General features: G+C 35.4%; 1 protein-coding gene across 2 annotated transcripts in view; it reads left to right on the top strand.

Annotated features, from left to right (window-relative positions):
• Positions 1 to 17,520, top strand: part of GRID2 (glutamate receptor, ionotropic, delta 2) — a 1,454,036-nt gene extending 1,436,516 nt beyond the window's left edge. For both annotated transcript variants that reach the window (XM_004681119.2, XM_004681118.2), the window contains 2 exons: positions 12,195 to 12,435; positions 15,056 to 17,520. In XM_004681119.2, the coding sequence (XP_004681176.1) occupies positions 12,195 to 12,435; positions 15,056 to 15,478 (664 nt within the window). In that variant the 3' untranslated portion in view covers positions 15,479 to 17,520. The remainder of the gene's footprint in view (positions 1 to 12,194; positions 12,436 to 15,055) is intronic.
• Positions 17,521 to 18,729: the final 1,209 nt, after the last annotated feature.

The raw sequence follows: 18,729 nt of genomic DNA, 5'->3' as shown, positions 1-18,729 counted from the left end.
GCCTGCCCCGGAGGTGACCACATGGCGTGGCAGACCTCTCCTGACCCGCCCGCTGCTCCCCTCAGCCTGTTCTGCTCCCCGTTCTGTCTCTGGTGAATCCTATCACTCCCTGCATCTCTGGCCTGTTCCATGAATAAATAAATCTTTAAAAAAAAAAAAATACCACAGATGGGGGGTGGTTAAACAACGGAAATTTACTTCTCATATCTCTGAGGGTTAGAAGTCCAAAACCAACGTACTGGCAGTTGCATTATGAGAGCTGTTAAATGACGCTTATTCCAAGAGATATTTGTATGGTGTCCCCTGTTTTGAAACCAAAGTTTGGTTACCATTTTGCACAGTGCCTTTCAGAACATGGCTCACACAGCAGAATATCACAGATAATCATTCCAGAAACAGTTTTTTTTTCCTTTAACTGTACATAATTATATTGGTCATCTGCTTTCTATTTTGTATACAATTTTGGTTTTTGTTGGGTTAACTTTAGTTTACAACACTGTATATGATTCAGAGGTCTAGGCTCATAATTCTTTCTGTTCATGTTACCACACCTACGACCACGGAGACACCGTAGTCCACTGGGCCCCTCAACACCCTGCCCAGACTGTCCCTCCCCCAGACTCTCCCTCTCCATTTATAAGGAAGCATTATCACATGATTAGATGAGAAAGTAATATTGGCTTTTAAAAAGTGTCTAAAATGAAAAGATTCATTCTTTTTCTATGGTTCTAATCACTGTGAGAAAAGTTTGTTACTGACTTCAACTATCTTTACTAAAACATTTTGAAACACTTTTCCAACAGAATTGAAATGATGTATATAATGCAAAACACACAAAAAAAATAGATTATTTCTTTAAATCCTTTACTTTCACCAATGAAAATATAGTAAAACAGATCATTATCAATGATCTAACTTTTAACTGAGACTTTTAATTATGCTAAAATTTACCTATGAACTCTAATATAAATATGCCTTGGGATTTGTTTAAGTATATATCAATATACAACCACTAAGGTAAGAGATTTTATTTGGACCATAAAAGAATTTTCCACTTACTAAAGTATCTGCTATGACAGCTCTTATAGTAATGGATTTTTATCATATATTTAAATTGCTATTCCACTTATAAAAGTGTTTATTCAAATGTTCATGAGAATGTCCATTCAAAAGTTTCAGTCTCCGTACTTGTCTCTCTTCTAACAGTATACCAAGATACAAAGCACAATTTTAGCCATGTACACTTAGAACAGCAGAATTCCACTTTTTTAGTTTAGTTGCCAGATGCAAATATGTGAAAATCATAAAATGTGTTCAATTAACTAATCAAAATAAGTTCGACTTTATGGCTGCTTTTCATAAATATACACTTGAAGTTCTGACTAAGATTTTGCAATTGCCCGATGAGTGATGGTACGCAGACATGAGCACTGCCAGCTTCTCTCTGCAGAATGAAAGAATTTTTCCCCTTTACCCTTTAACCCAAATATCACACTGAGCTTAAGGATGAAATTGACATTTTAAAAGATCACCAAAAGTGTTCTCTTTCCAGTTGCAATTATGCCCTCTGTCTCAGTGGGAGCTGTTGCTGGGGTCTTTTGAGCACTCTAGCATCTCTGTGACTAGCTTTCATTATCCTGATTATCTATTCATTTGCCGCCCAGCACTCATTTTATGAAAGATCATGTCTGCCATTTCTATAATGAGTGCTTGACTTTTACTGCCAGCATAAACACATAAAGTATATAATAATTAAAGTTCACTAGTCACCAAAATCTTGAGATCCATCATACTGCTAATTTGATTTTTTTAAGCAATTATTTTCAATGAATAAGACTGATTTTGCCCCCTGAAGCAATGCCAGACTTGTGGTGAAGATGTCTCTAACTGTGAGTGATCAATTTGAAGGGGCATTATATATTTTATCTATTTATCTATTTATTTATATATTTTATCTTTAAGTTTCATCTTCAATCAAATAGTGAATGTATCTATAAAGCACGATGATTCTTAGAGTCAACAAAAATCTCATCACTATTTGAATATAAAAACTACTTTGTGTTGAAGATTAAATGCATGGCTTCAAAATAATTAAGAAATATTTAATAAATAGTGTCGCTTTTATGAACTATTGCTTAAAATCTAAGGAAAAACTTCAGTGGGATAGCCATGAAAGTCTATAGAACATGGATCAAAACTTCACAATACATTGAATTACAATGAATGAAAAAAGTCTCAGAACACAGCTTCCTTATTTTGAATATACTGCCTTATTTTGATAACATTGGCAAAGTCCCCTAGGTTCTTGTGATAATGAATTCATCTGATGTTTACTCTAATCACAAAGAGATTAATGAACTCATAAGATATGCATGTGTCTCTCTAGAGACATCCCCACGCATTACACCAGGAAGTGCAATGTTTGTAAGTGGATACAATGGAATACATGTTATCCAAGGAACTTGAGCAGTTAAAGCCTCAGTTAGTAATGTAGCAGGAAATAAAGCTTTTGCTTACACTGGTTTCCTTTAGGGATAAGAAAGATTTTTGATGTCAGATTGAAAACTACATACACCAAAAGACCTGCTTGAGATCTGGCTAGGTCACTTACCAGCTTTATGTATGACCTGAGGAAATTTTATTCACCTTTTAGCTTCAAACTCCTATACTTTAAAATGAAAACTGAGATCTCTCAGACTTCTTAAAGTATTTTATAAGAATAACAGAGAGAAAAAAAATCAATTCACCATCTAATTTCTCCCTCACAAGATTATCTCAGAAGTAAATCAAATGATATGCAATTTTTTGAATTGTGCTTTTACAACTATAGTATTATATATGCATTTACTATTGTTATTCTTATGGAAAGAAGTTGAGCTGGATAAAGTTTGCACTTTATTGTCCATACACAGACATATGATGCCTTAGGAGCTCATTATTTACTACTTAAGAACATGGTTACTCTTTGTTAATAAGAAAATTAAATCTGACCAATTAAAGCTTTTATCAAATTATCATTTTCAAATTGGAAAGTGAGCTAACAGGTTTGAAACCTGGCAGGAAGCATCTCTTTTTGCATGACTCCTGAAGTAGCAGCCTTCAACAGTAACTGAACTAATTCAATCCAGTCCTGTTGAATTGCCTTCTGGTACTGTGCTGGACAAGTCATTTCACCGCTCTTTGTAGGAGTTAAATGTGATCTCATCTCTTAGTTGCCTTCCTGTATGTGTTTCATTCCCATTATTTATAGTAATTATTTACCAACCCTAAAATAACTAATTAGTTTATAATAATTCTAGTCACAAATAATTGAAAATTATTTTTATATCTTTTAATTAAAAGAGATAGTTCTTTTTCTGCTTCAGTTAATTGGCTTACCCATTTTTAGTAAATTCCAACTCCTTTCCAACAATGAGTCAGCAAATATAGGCAATATCTGATAATAAGGACTATCTTATCTCAATAATTATTCACTCTCTGGAACATGGGTGGTTCCAATTGTAAGATAAAGGCTCAGCTATATATTCCATGATACTCAGGAAATCCAAAGATCATTTGAGCAAAGCTTTATTCTGTGACTTTTAATAAACAAATTCTATCTTGATGTAATCAAATAAAAATCCATGTGTTATCACTTTACACATATTGAAAAGTACAGACAAGTTAATGAGAGGCATTACTAAAACTTAATTAAATATTAATACATAGTTAAAAGCAGTGGAATAAGATTCAAAATATCTGCTTTTAAAACCACACAGGTGAGTTGGTAGTTGGAAGCCCATGGGTATTACAAAATGAAGAATGATGTAAAAAAATAATAAATAAATAAATAAATCCAACTCTGATACTTCCTAATTGTGTAATTTTAGCCAACTCAATTAAGGCTCAATTGACTTGTATTTCAATAGTTCTATCAGTGAAATAGGAACCTGTTGATTCCGTAAAGTTATTTGCTGTGGGAATTCTAAAACAGATCAGCAAAGGTAGCCAGCAGGCCAAATCTGACTCCAGCCTCTTTCTGTAACTACAAAACAGAACCAGGTCGCTGCAGCAGGAAGGGTGTGGCTCACTAACCCCAACAAACTGAATATCTGGCACTTAACAAAAAGATGATATTTATAAACTTACTTGAGGCCCTGCCTGGTGGCGCAGCGGGTTAAAGCACAGCACTGAGAATCTAAAGCCGCTTCCGCATGAGTTCCATCCCCGCTTGCCCCGGAGGTGACCACATGGCGCGGCAGACCTCTCCTGACCCGCCCGCTGCTCCCCTCAGCAGTGTACTTCGTCGATCTGCCTGTTCTGCTCCCCCCTCTGTCTCTGGTGAATCCTCTCACCCTCCGCATCTCTGGCCTGTACCCCAGTTCTATATGAATAAATAAATAAATCTTTAAAAAAATAATAATAAAAAAAATAAACTTACTTGAAACACCATATTCACCAGTATGATTTTAATCAAATTTAGTAGATTAGACTTAGGCAACTGGAATTTAGCTAAACTAAATGGGCAAACTATTTAAAATATAAATAAAACAGGGCCCTCCCTGGTGGTGCAGTGGGTTAAAGCACAGCACTAAAATATAAATAAAACAAGGGAAATATTTTCTAGAGATATCAGATGTTATCAATGAATATTTATTGTATCCAGTGCTTCTAAGTGATCATTAAAAAAGTTTTTGTAAGGGCCCTCCCTAGTGGCGCAGAGGGTTAAAGCATAGCACTAAGAAGCTAACACCACTTCTGCATAAGTTTGATCCCCACCTGCCCCAGAGGTGACACCTGGCTGGCAGACCTCTCCCGACCCACCCACTGCTCCCCTCAGCAGTGTACTTAGTTGATCTGCCTCTTCTGCTCCCCACTCTGTCTCTGGTGAATCCTCTCACCGCCCCTGTACTTCTGGCCTGTACCCCAGTTCTGTATGCACAAATAAATAACTCTTTTAAAAAAATTAAGAAAAAAGTCAACTGATATCTGATTCACAGGAGTTTTATAAACTTTATTTATACAACTCTGATGGTCAAGTAGTGATTCAGATAAAATGATCAGAGAATGGCTATTTAATTTAATGTTAAATCTGAGTCTTTGATAAGTGTTGTTACTTCAACCCAAGTTTAGCTACATTTTCCAAGAGTGAAATGAAAGAAATGATAATGAATGAATGAAAACGTATCAAACTGACTATTTTTTTCTGAATATCACCTGTATATTATTATAAATTCTTCCTCTGTAATTTTGTGAACCTGCAGCAAATGAATTCAATAATATTGATACTCTGGGCCAAAGTTGACCTACTCAGTATATCAAAAATATATTTTTCACTTATTCCCAACATTTCTTTCTAGATAATAAGTGACAATAAACCTTATCCTAAATATCCTTTAACCTAGGTGACATAAAACCTCAAAAGTAGGTAACAGATATTGTTGAAATATTAAAATAATTTTTATTATCATCATTCCTATCTCCAAGTTGCATCAGACCAAGCAACTTGAAGACTTGAGTATAAAAAGGATATCCAAGAGATAAAAGGAAACCTGTATGTGGCTGTCTGACTCGAGCTTACCACAAATGACAGAGGCGGGTAGAAGCTGGGCAAGTGGAGACCCATAGTGAGACTGACTTTCACCAAGGCTAGCAGGCCTATTATTCCTCTTCCTGACAGTGTCTCTGACAGAACTTCTGGGGACATCAGGTATGACACTTAGAGTGTTTGAATAGCCAGAGCCATATCTTCAGGAACAGCAAAACAATGTTCAGCCTTCACTCCAGCCCCATCCACCTCACTGAGTTAAAGACATGCTGAGTTAAAGCACAAGAACCACACTTGGGACTCCTTTAGGTGAGCAGCAAGGTGGCACCACAGTATTACCTAAACAGCTAAAAAAAATAGTGAGAGGCTGGCTAAAGAGAATGGGGCTTAGAAAGGTGAACAGCACCTCACAAGGTCAAAGGAGACCAAGTCTGAAAGATACTGAGAAACACATTAACCAGGTTAGCTGACTTTTGGCCTCTGCAGCTTTAGCAGCAGTCACCAGGTAAGGACTGAACCCTGTCCACCATACTTCAAGAGAGAACTACCAGCACAGCTCCAAAGACAGACATGAAACCTGCTGCTCCTGTTCCCCAAAATGCCAATAGACAGGATATAATATGGTCCTGTCTAAACCTCGATGCCATTTTGGAAAAGAGCAAAGGAAATGGGGAGGAATCAGAAGGATTGAGTAATTCTCTCCAGTGAATTGAGCTAAAGCTAGAGACATGTTAAATTATTATCAAATTAAATTTTAAATCATATTGAGCTAATTTTAGTTTTGGTCTTGCTGCTTGGCAGGCCCTATTCTTCAGAGAAAGATCAGTTGACTATAGAAAAAAGCTACATTTTCTTTATACATGCAAATTATGTAGGGATAAATTTGCAATCATAATGTAATTATATTGTTTGCTTTAAAGGAAACTTTGGTGGTGATTTTGCTCAGGACCTAACAAACCTCTAAAACCGAAAGAGACAGCTCCTCTCTAAAGAGTTACATCTTAGAGACTGTGGTAATATACTGAAGGGAATGCTTTGGAACGCAGACCTGGGTTCTAGTTCCAACTCAGTGGTTTACTCTCTATGTCAGTCACTGCAAAAAGTCTTTTAATCTATATAAGTATTTTCCAGTATATGTAGTAAGATATTGTTAGAATAGTGATTCAGTGATACACAAAGCAGGGCTTACAGAGGTTGACTATTCAGCCAAAGGCCCTCTGAGGCTTATGGAGACATTGACTACCTCCAATATACCATGTAACTTACTTTTGTGGTGTGGACTATGACACTTTGGAGGAAATATTGTTCTATATCATCCATAGAATGAGTGAAGGGGAAAGTAGAGAAATGATGTGTTCAGTTTTTTTGTTTGTTTGTTTTGTTCTAATATGTTCCTGCTTTGCTTCAAAGTCTCTCATTATCATTAATTCAGGTAACTTTTTTTTCTCAGCTAACCAATGTCTTTTTTTATAAGTCCACAGGAATTTACCTAAGGGTAAAAAAAAAAAAAAAGAAAATTGAGAAAAAATTAATAGACAGCTATAGTACTCAAAAAGAAAATCAAAGTTGCCACACTTTGAAAACATCTTTCAGATGAAATTTATTAGTTCTAAAAAAAGTTTAATTTGCAAACCAATTTCGGCAGTAGTGATTAAGGATAATAATTAATGCAATACTCATATATGAATTATGCGGTTATCTTCAAAGTAAGCAAAGAGCTTTTTAAGATAAATGTCTCAAACCTATTGAATATTGGTATTTGAATATGAAAGATATTTTGCTTCTCCACTCTTTTCTGCAGAAATTCATTCACTTATACCAGTAAAAAATTGCATGCATGCAAGATTTTTTTGTTAGGCATTTTCAAGCTAAAGCTATGTTTTATGAACTTCTAAGATTTTTCTGTTAGATATGCTTACAGATGTTTTAATGTTGTTGGACAAAAAGCAATGTCTTGTCCCTGAAGCAATCCTTCACTGTTTCACCTGGGAATATAATTCAGTATTAAGAAGTGTGTGCCCGAATGATCCAAAGAATATCAATAACATATGGATGATAATTGTAAATTTTGAGTTTGGGTAGCATATTAAGTGTTAAGAAATGAGCAAGGTGCTTTTAGTTTATGATCTCACTCATTCCCAAAAATACTGCTGTTATCTGGGAGAAAAAAAGACAGGAAGTTTTCTTCTCCAAGAAGTTGTCTCATCCAATTGCTCATCACAGTCTAGTATCCAAACTTGTTTATAATCTTTTAAGTGTTTACAGCAGCAAGAAGTTTATACTTCGCGTTTTAAACTCACAGGTAAACTATAATGGCAGTAGCACTTTGCTCTCTGTGAGCACAGACTGCCATCTTGTGGAAACTGCACATATTAACAAAAACAATCATTTCATAGAACTAAATTTTATTATAATTGAACATTGCATTATATAAGTTTCAGGTATGCATCACTGAAATGTAACATATGTATATACTACATTAATTTCACCACTGTAACCTCAATTCTTCCCTTACCACACAATTAACCCATTATCTTGCTTATCCACTTCTTTCTCCCTTCCCTTTTGTAACCACTTCTAAGCAAAACAATTATCATTGTTTTATTTAGAAACCAAAAACTTTAACTTTTTCAGAACTTTGGAAAAAATACAATTTATAAAAAAAATTCTAACCTTTGCACCACAAACACACACACACACACACATCAGTGATATTTATAATTAAAAGGCAAATCCTTCTTTTTGAGTGTGTGTTTAAGTCTTATTCAAAGGTACCCGTGCTTTTGAATATCTGGGGGATAAAATTTCCTAGTTTTTTAATAAGGACTCATCCCAATAGTCTGTATACACTACTTTAGATTCTAATAAATTTATTTACTAATCCCTAAATGATTTTAAATAATAAAAAGTGAGGTATAGTAAGATTTTCCTAAATAAATTCCTACAAACACAAGACTTTGCAGTTAGGTTTTTGGCAAAACTCTGGGTGTAGACAATAATTTCATTCTCTTCCTACACTTCTATTCCATCCCAACCTGTATTCCTAGAATCTGCAGTGAGTGGGTCAGAGCTTAACTAGAGGATCTTCAGTGTAGTTTCTCTGCGTACCCCAAAATGAAGCCTTCCTGCAATTTCTGAGCACCTGTGCTTTCGAACAATGAAGTCTCTTTCTCACCCTTCTCAAGATCTAGTACACCCAGCCCACTGCATCTAAAACATAACACAAATTATTCTAATTTAATATCCTATATTCTATCAGAGTAAAAATGGGTGGCATTATATATATAAGTATAGCTATAGATAGATACACATACCTAAATCATTATTTTTAAAACCAAAATAAGTGACACTGCTGACAGAGAAAAAGTAGGTTATAATAATTCCTGTATAAATATGTGAATGAAAATAAGTTAACATGAAGGCATTAAAAAAAGGGTGTGACACACATTATAACTGAGAGTGAAGTTGTAGTTTAAAATAAATTTTATACCCAAGTAAATGTATGCTATGAAATCATTCTTTGAATATTTAGTGAATGCAGGATGAAAGGAGGGATTAGAATAAATTAGAAATAGTATCAATGATATGAAAAAGAGAGAGAGAAAGAGAAGACTCTGAATGCAAGGTCCATGGACCAAATCCTTTGGTATTGACCAAATCAATACCGGACTCTGTGCTGGTCAATATGGAAACTAATGAGCACATGTTCTTGAAAAGGAAACAGACATAAATAGGGTAGAGTACTATGAAGGATACTCTTCCAGTTCCACAGAAACACTCATTTTGTAAATAAATGTTGCTGTAGTTTCCTTTTGTTTCTACACATAAATATAAACTCAAATTTAAAAAGTTATTCCTTCAGAGGTGACTAAACTTTCCCTTTAATCTATTCAGTGTTATCCTCACTACCTTTTGCAAATATGCAAAAGATTTTCAAAGTCATCTAAACAGTATTTATGGATAGGCCAAGCAAGCAAGTTTGATGCTGTGATTACACATTTGTGTGATACCTAACACAGCACCAGAAATTGCAACAAATGGTTGGTGCTTTGGGTCAAGTCTCTCTTTTTTATTAAAGGTGGTGACATTGGCTTACATTATTGTTGGTATTTTGGAGAAACAGGAGCCCCTCCCTCACGTATCATCATTGTAGTACACCCGCCACCAAGTCACCCATAGTCCAGTACTGTGTGCTCTGTGCTCCCTTTCCTCATTGTTCTAAACTCTCCCCCATACACTTCACCTATGGAAACTCAGTCATCTAGTCAGCACTCAAGAGTTAGATTTTTAGCTGTCATTGTCTGACATTAGTTTGGTTTCTTTATGTTCCACATATATAAGTGACACCATCTTCCACATATAAGTGACACTATCTGGTATTTATTTTTCTCCTGACTTAACATTTTATCTTCCAGCTCCATTCATGTTGCCACAAATGTTATGAGTTCACCATTTTGATTACTGAGTAATATTCCATTGCATGAATGTACATCTTGATACAATCATTGTTTGGGGGAAGATTGTTTCCATAACTTGACTATTGCAGATACTATTTCAATAATCATAAGAGTGTAAATTTTTTTCAAATAAATATTATTGAATTATTTAGGCAGATGCCTAGAAGTGGACTTATTGGGTCATATGGAAGATCCATTTTTAAGTTTTTGGGAAATTCCACACAGCTTTCCATAGGAGCAGGACCAGTCTACATTCCCACCAACAGTGTAAAGGAATTGCCTTTTCTCCACATCCTCGTCAGCACTTGATTCTGGTTTTGATACAGGCATGAGATGTCTCATTGTGATCTTTATTTGTGTTTCCCTAATAATAAATGATTATGAATATTTTTGCATTTACCGTTTGCTATCTGTATATCTTCTCTTTAGAAATGCCAATATGTTCCTCTCTATTTTTTATTGGATGATTTGTATTGTTTGTAGAGTTTTATGAGCGTTTTGTAGATTTTTGATCAGTCCCTTGTAAGAAGAATGTTGTGCAAAATTTTTTCTTAATTCAACAGTGAAGATACTATTTTTCAAGTGTGTTCCTCAGAGTACTAATTCCATGGGTTATTAATATATGTATACTTGGAGGGAGAAATGAGAAAGAGGAATGAAAATCAGATAAATTTTGGAAATGGCAACTTATTACAAGTTTTCATCTGCAGATCTTCCTAGACCCTTTAATAGGCTAACTTCTGTGTAAATTACCAGTAGGGTGTTTTTCAAAGTGACTGACTATGGAACCCTGTTCTTGCAGATGTCTTTAGGTAGCAGTGTCTGATAGAACACATTTTTTGGAATTTCTGGAAATGTGAATGCATTTATCTGAAATAAAGGCTAGCATAAGGGGAAAAGATGACCTATAAATATTCATCATTGTTTTAATAAATTTGATTAATCAAATTAACTTCCCTATTTCAGTAACACTCAGAAGCAACAGAACTTACAAAAGCAGTAATTCCCCAAATAATCTAGAGCTTGGGGACAAGTGCAAAAATGTGGTTTTACACAAATTTAGAAAACCAACCAAAACCTCTGAGATAAAATACAGTTCTATGCTCTTATCTTGATGACTAGAGCTTCATGATCCCTAGTAAGCCAGGCTTGAGTTTCCCCTCAGTGACTACCTAGAGCACATACCATCCTAAATTTCTCTCTCCTCCTGCCTATCCACTTGTGTAATTAGGAGAAAATCTGGAAACCGGCCTTCATGAACATAGACAGAGCTTCAGCTGTTTGGGCAGGAAACTCAAGGAACCTGTGAGGGTAGTGCACTCTACCTTGCCTATGGCCTTAACCCTGATCATCCTGCCTGAGAAGGGGATGAATCTGGATAAGCGCCAGAGCTAGGGAGGTTTCCTTTAGAGCCTAAAGTGCATTTAGGATTGAGAATAAAATCTCTATGAAAAGCACATTTTATAAAGCACTTTACAGCTACCCTCAGACTCCAGGGAAGGGTGGAAGAAAAGGGGTAATTCTTATTCCAGTTTAACTAATTCTGAAAGCCTCTGGTCAACTTTTCTTCCTGTTCTCCAAGGTAAGATTCTTTTCCCTTTAGCAATAAAAGGGAAACTAGATCTATTATGTGAAAAACCAAAAATGATGTATTGCGTCAACTTCAAACTTGTCCCAAGGTTTTCTCCATATGGTGTTAAATAATAGAAGTCTTTAATTGAATTTCTTTATGTGTAGCATATGCTGGGTGACATTATGCCAGCATCTTGCGTTAAACAGAAAACGTTCTTTGTGAAAGCATTAAGATCCAGAGCATCATTCTGTTTGTAGGGAAAGAACACAGAGCTGTAGCAGCTTGAAAACACATAAAAACAGTCCTCGGAAGTGCAAATGTTAGCGCACACTGCAACAAACATGCAGTGAAGAGACAGTGGTGGCTATTTCAAATTGTAGACTAAAACCAAAGGACAAAGGGAATGGAATGGGGGGAGGAAGAGAAGGAAGGTGGTAGGAGAGCACTGTGGCACAACTCCATAGAATCTCATCAATAATGAGTTGAGTACTCTAGCATTCCATCTGCAGGCTAATCTATACATAAATTCACACCCTTAATAGCCACTATTCCTTGGAGGTGGGATTACAAATGGCTGTTATAAATAGGGGCAATCACTACATCTGCAATAACAAGTGATTGTATCCTTTACCCCAAGGATCCTGGAACTTCAGCAAAATGGTGACATGGACATCCTGAAGCACAAGTGGTGGCCAAAGAATGGCCAGTGTGACCTGTACTCTTCAGTGGACACAAAGCAGAAAGGAGGTGCACTGGATATAAAGAGCTTTGCAGGGGTGTTCTGTATCCTGGCAGCTGGAATTGTCCTCTCCTGCTTCATAGCCATGCTGGAGACCTGGTGGAACAAGAGGAAAGGCTCCCGTGTTCCATCAAAAGAGGTACTTGCTTGAGGGCTTGGCACTAATGAAGGCATCAAGATGCTCTTTAACCAGGGAGGATAATCACGAGGGAGTGGATAATGGGTGTGAGGTGTTCCTTGCTTTTCTATCTTTGAAAATTGAAAATAAATTTGTGCAATGGCAAAATTGGGATGACTGCTACCATTTCCACTTTAGAACAGCCCCAATAAATGTACAGGAGACTGTAGAATCGGAAAGCTTAACAATTTCATGTGCCATAAAGAGCTTGAAAATTCTCCTAAATCTCAGGGTAAACTTTAATTTTTCTTAAAGGCTGTGATTCCCTTGACGAGCCCACAAAGATGCTTATTATTTCGCTTCAATTGGTTGTTTAACTTGTAGGTAAATTACATACATCTTTAAGATTTGGTCTAAGAAATGCAATATTATAGTAAAATAATCCAAATGTTCTCTTTACCACCAGTGACATCTTCCTGTGTGTAGGCCAATAAAACTGGTATGTTTTGTAGCACTGTAGGGACCCAAACATAATAAGTACATATAGTGGAATCATCTAGCATTCAAATTTTCTCCTCCACTCTTGAATCAGCTTAACTCTAGGGCTGCATTAATTTTTTTCTAGAGATCTAAAAGAATAATTGCAAAGCTCCACATAATACCTCTTTTAAAGTTCCGTGTGCATTGTATATTTCAAAATGTTTAATTGTCAAAGAAAACTGAAACTAGACTATTTGATTCAAGTACTTTTAATCTCCACTAGAACAAAAAGGTGATTTTTTTTCAATAATAAATGAAACAATATTTACTAAACCTCCCGATTGAAGCAAAAAAATACTGAATTTGCTTAATGATTTGATTTGCTTTATAGTTCTCAAAAAGGACAATATTATACTTTCTGTAACTAGCCACTGGTTAACTGATGCTTACAGCAAATTTTGAGGGGATGTGCTTTAATGCACAAATAAAAAGTGCTTCTCATTTCCATATGAATTTTTGCATGTTAATGTATTCTTTCAAAAAGATTGCTTTCTGCTAAAATAGTCTAAAGATTCCTTTCTACCACCTTCTATGCAACGTTGATAAGCATTATTTATAAGGAAAAGCTTGGTTTAGCAAAGATGTATCTTGGTGTCCTATCTGCCTGAAGGATCATATATTTGAAAATTAGTGGAGTATAAACTAAAAATTAATCAGATTTTATTGTAGTGTTTTCTTCATGGAATAAGTTTTTGCTATCTTTATTGGCACTGATTTAGTGCAAACTACCACATTAATGTAACATTATAGCTGACGCTTCATATCCTCAAAAATCTGGAAATTAAGGACTCCCCAAGCTCCTTATATTTTGAATTGCTACATATAATAATAAATTTTGAATTATTGCATCTGTTGATAGATAACTACATTATAGTTGCTGTGGGAACCATAAAATTATGTCTCTCAACACCCTAAACTCTCAGTAATAACATTGTATTAATGGATATTTTTTATTGGATCTTACAAGGAAAAGAAAAAAACAGTGATGTACATCAAAATATTTTTCACAGAGGAAAACAATGAAAAAATACATATCTTCCATTCTAACTTATGATGGCTAATCCAGATCATATGAAGAAATACTTTCTCATTTTATGATTAATAGATATTTTAAATCCCTATACTTAACTTATTGAATTTAGCCATAAATAAGACAAAAAAGATAAGTTCACTTTATCCTACTTTTATTTTTCAAGTACTGGGCTTTATTGCTCTCTTTTGGTGAGAATTCTAAGGGATATTTGCATATCCCTTCCTGAGGGGTATTAAGGTTTTATTTCTTTCTTCTTTATTAAATACCTGCTTACTGAGACTCCATTTAGCGCAGCTGCAAGCCTCTTTGATTTAGAGGTCATTGACCATAAATTTGGCCCTAAACTAAATCTGTCATCATCACGTGCATGATTTGAGTCTCTAAAGGTTCCACTGACCTCACAATATTGCTTCATTCAGGTACCAGATAACTCGAGTATAAGAATCGCTCCATTAGATATCAATTCTCTTTTGTTGAATGTGCAGTCTCTAAACAATCTCACACATCTCTCACCTAAAGAGAAATAACACTTTAACAGTCACTAACACTTCAATGTGAAGTAGCATGTGGTACCACTTACCTCTAAGAATAGAACATTAAAGTTAGGAATAAAGGGAAAAGAAAAAGTCCAACTTTGTGGAATGAGACAACCCTGAAAAAGGAGAAAGTATGTGTCAAGAAGAGGTGTAAGTGGGGGAAATGAGTTGCAAAGCCGTACTTTTAATCTATCCAGTTTAGCCTGGGTCTGTCCCTGCTCATAAAGAATGGCAATCACCAAGCTACTGCTTCCATATTTTTGTAGTTGCATGTGAGGTGTGCCCATTTTAGAACCTTTAATGTAAGAAAGATATGAACTGTAGATAACCTGATCTCAGAATCATATTGGTACCCCTACAAAATAGTATAGTGCCTGGCTCATAGTAGGTGCTCACTAGCTATTTGGGAAATGAATGAACCCCCAAGTTCAGTTAATTACATATCATGTTTGCTGAACTACTTTTTTTTTTTTTTTTTAACCATGGAAGCTAGTACTGATGAGAACCTTATCTTCTTTTTCTTCATCTCCAGGATGACAAGGAAATTGACCTGGAGCACCTCCATAGACGTGTAAATAGCTTGTGCACAGATGACGACAGCCCCCATAAACAGTTTTCCACCTCGTCAATTGACTTGACCCCTCTGGACATTGACACTTTGCCAACACGACAAGCACTGGAGCAAATCAGTGATTTCAGGAACACTCATATCACCACCACAACCTTTATCCCAGAGCAGATCCAGACTCTTAGCCGCACACTCTCAGCTAAAGCTGCCTCTGGTTTCGCTTTTGGCAATGTGCCTGAGCACCGAACTGGCCCTTTTAGGCACAGGGCGCCTAATGGGGGCTTTTTTAGAAGCCCTATAAAAACAATGTCATCTATTCCTTATCAACCAACTCCTACCCTTGGGCTCAATCTGGGTAATGATCCAGACCGAGGCACCTCCATTTGAGCAACAAACAAAATCGCTTCACTGTTTCTTTTGTAGGACTCCCTTTGCAAGGAGCAACTGTAATATTGTGGGACTAACATGGATGTAACTTTTTTTAAATCAAGATGATTAGTCACAATCTCCAGGTCCTTCTCCCCCATTTCCTCCCTCTCCTCCATTTCTTTCTCTCTCTTTTTCCTCCTCCTCTTCTCCTGCCCATTTCCCTCCACTTTTTTGCATTACTCAATTTGTTCCCCCAGAATATAGTATACTAGGATCCTATTAGTCTGCTTTTCATATACTGTACTTCAAGTATAGGAAATGTGCACTGAGTATACTAAGAGTATATGCAGGATTCATTTTACATAAAGGCCTCTTATGTAACATTTCTCTTTTTAAAAATATAATTGCAATAACTTCAGTCTTTTTACATTCTTCTGCTGCATCCATACAATGCTCCACTGCTGTTGAGTGTCCTTTAACTGTGGACCAAAGGCAACCCCTGCAGTGTTAATAAAATAATTTAAAGACCATTCAGGCCACATAATATGAGAATGCAATTTTGTAGGATTACCAAAAAAGCCATTAATATGCCAGTCAAGACTACAGTTAAAACTACTCTTGCACTGCAACAGTGCATATGACCTTTATGTGATTGTACAGTATTAAAAGTTTTTTCTTATGTACAGTAAACTTTATCATATGGCAGAAGCCTCTATTGTGTTAAATAAATTAGTATCTCATATATATACATATATATGCACCTATATAATGTGTATATATATTAAAAGGCGGCCATTGCTATTGCAATTCATTTAATAAAGCTTTAGTTTAAACAAAGTATTGTATACAGGAGCTATGTATAGCGCAGGGGGTCTTTTCACTTAGAAAAGGCAGGTTGCTTTAATGTTATTCTGACTCGCATTGTTTGCCAACAGAGAATATTTTATAATTTTGTTATTAAAACATCCAGGGCGATTTAATATTTGTTCCTAGATGTAACCCATTTGAATAAGTTTCTCATTTGTTATTCAGCAATGTATAAAGCTAACCTTGATAACTTTACTTTTCATTAATTATCTAAATGGAAAATGCTATTAGCTACAACAGCACATAGAGATCTAGAAGAGTTTAAACACAGATCATTGAAGGTTAATAAATTCTCTTCCAAAGCAGTAAGCCAGTCAGTTCAACTGTTGCTGGGGAGAAGTGGGAGCCCTTAAAAAATATTGATGTGGCCTTAATTACTGTCATACAATACCCTAAAGAAGAAAATAGAATAACCATACCGGGCTCTACACCTCACTCCCTGTTTGGTTCAGTTCTATTTAAAGGAGTCATGTATTTTTTATATTAATGCCAATTGTATAGAAGGATGACAGCAAAAACAGTGCCTCTTTGTGCACAACCCTTTTCAAGTAGCATTCTTACCTGTTAGAAATGTAGGATGAACTTTGTTTGTAATCCTTAAATTAAACTGTGGTTAGTAGGAAGCAAGAACTTATCCTGTGTTTTTACGCAGCCATATACTTATTTTAATCTAATTCATTTTGTGGCTAGGATTGATATAGGAATCAGCCTATGTGATTTGCTTTAGGAAAAGTTAAAAGGTATATTCTTAAGGTATATTATATTTTGATGCTAATTCTGTTCTGGGGAGCATCTTGTACTGTCACTGTTTTTGTACTAAATCTCAACTATTGTCTACTGTGTAAGGCAGAAAAATTTCTTATCATGCAAAACCATTTTGTTTCCAGGGTAGCAAGTACCTAAGTGCATGCACAACTTGTTTCCCCTTGTAACATTCATGATCTCATTCATAACTCTGATTTTAAAACAAAACAAAATCTTTACAACAAGCTATATAGGGACATACCAGATGTTGCAGTGATTTTAGCTATAAACAAACTGTTAACCATGTACAATATTCCAAATAGGCCTATTTTGATGTATTGCCTATTATACAAGTACACAAACACTTTTTGGAGGCCTCAGTTATGAGTGGCAGAGCTTTCTGTGTATAATTTGTCTAAATAATTTGTCTAATAAAAATGTTTTCTAAACTTGCTCTCATCCCATTGAAGTCATAACTTTAACAATTTGAATATGCTTACTGTCTCACAGATCAACCGAATTTTTCTAAAAATTTACCTCAAGTTAACTAAAGTACTGGTAGAACCATGCCAAAATTGGTGTTTCTCTAGAAAACACAATATTATGTGATGTCCTACACCAATGAAAGACCCCTTTTTGCTACTTTAGGTTATTTGAACCAAAAACATTCAGATTTTTCTCTGTGGATATTTTTTGAGAGACCTTTTCTTGTTTTGTGTAGACAGTGTGATCAGTGTAATAAAAGCCTAGTGAAGGACTGTTGCATAAAAAATGAAAACTGAGGGTAATCCTTAAACTTAGGATTTATTTATTCATAATTTTTTGCTTTTAGAGAAATAGTCATTTACTGAACCTATTAATTTGAAAACTAATCAACTAGGATTATTTCTAATACAGTTTTACTTTCTGCACTTGAATGACAATTCACTTGTTTAGTATTTAACTCAGTAGATGTATATCTGAACATATATTTGATTTACGATAAAACTTCTGTTGTTCTAACATTTCATTTTTTAAAAGTTTTAAAAGTTGGAGACAGGAAGAAATACAGAGATCCAGACTATTTTCTTTATCTTGCAAATAAGAGAGCATAATATGCTAAGAAACTGTTACTTGACCAAATGTTTAGCAATTTAAGACTTTAAACTGTGTCAGGAGGGTTTAGGTACATTACTTCTACCCAGTCCCCTCTTGTCAAGCCTACTCTGCAAATCCCTAAGAAGCTTCCTTTCTCCTCGGGGGCCAGAGACAGCATCTGAATCAGCTGCTCCTTTTACAGATGAGAAAGTGAGCGCCTTAGCCTCCTTCTCCAAGGTCATAGCTGGTGCAGAACTCAGGCCAGATGCTGTCTCTGTGAGCAATGTTTCCTTTAAACCATTGTTTGTTCTGGGTCACACATTTCATACCAGTCTTGCTATTTTAAAACAAGGCAAAATATCTTATATTCATATACTTTTATTCTACTGAGATGTTGAATTTATTCCTTTGGTGAATCATTAAGAGAACTGGTTGTCAGAATTTATGCACAGATTTTGATTTAATCACACATAGATAATTGTAAGATCTCTTTCTTCTTCATATATACCAAGCTACAGACAATTTGTTGCTGTCTTAGTTATGTTACATTTCAACTCTTTTAGTTTTGAATTGGTTGTCAA

The sequence above is a fragment of the Condylura cristata genome, unplaced genomic scaffold (genome assembly GCF_000260355.1).
Source record: "Condylura cristata isolate star-nosed mole 26May11 unplaced genomic scaffold, ConCri1.0 scaffold00012, whole genome shotgun sequence".
NCBI lineage: Eukaryota > Metazoa > Chordata > Mammalia > Eulipotyphla > Talpidae > Condylura > Condylura cristata.
This window is presented reverse-complemented; position numbering and strand designations above follow the sequence as displayed.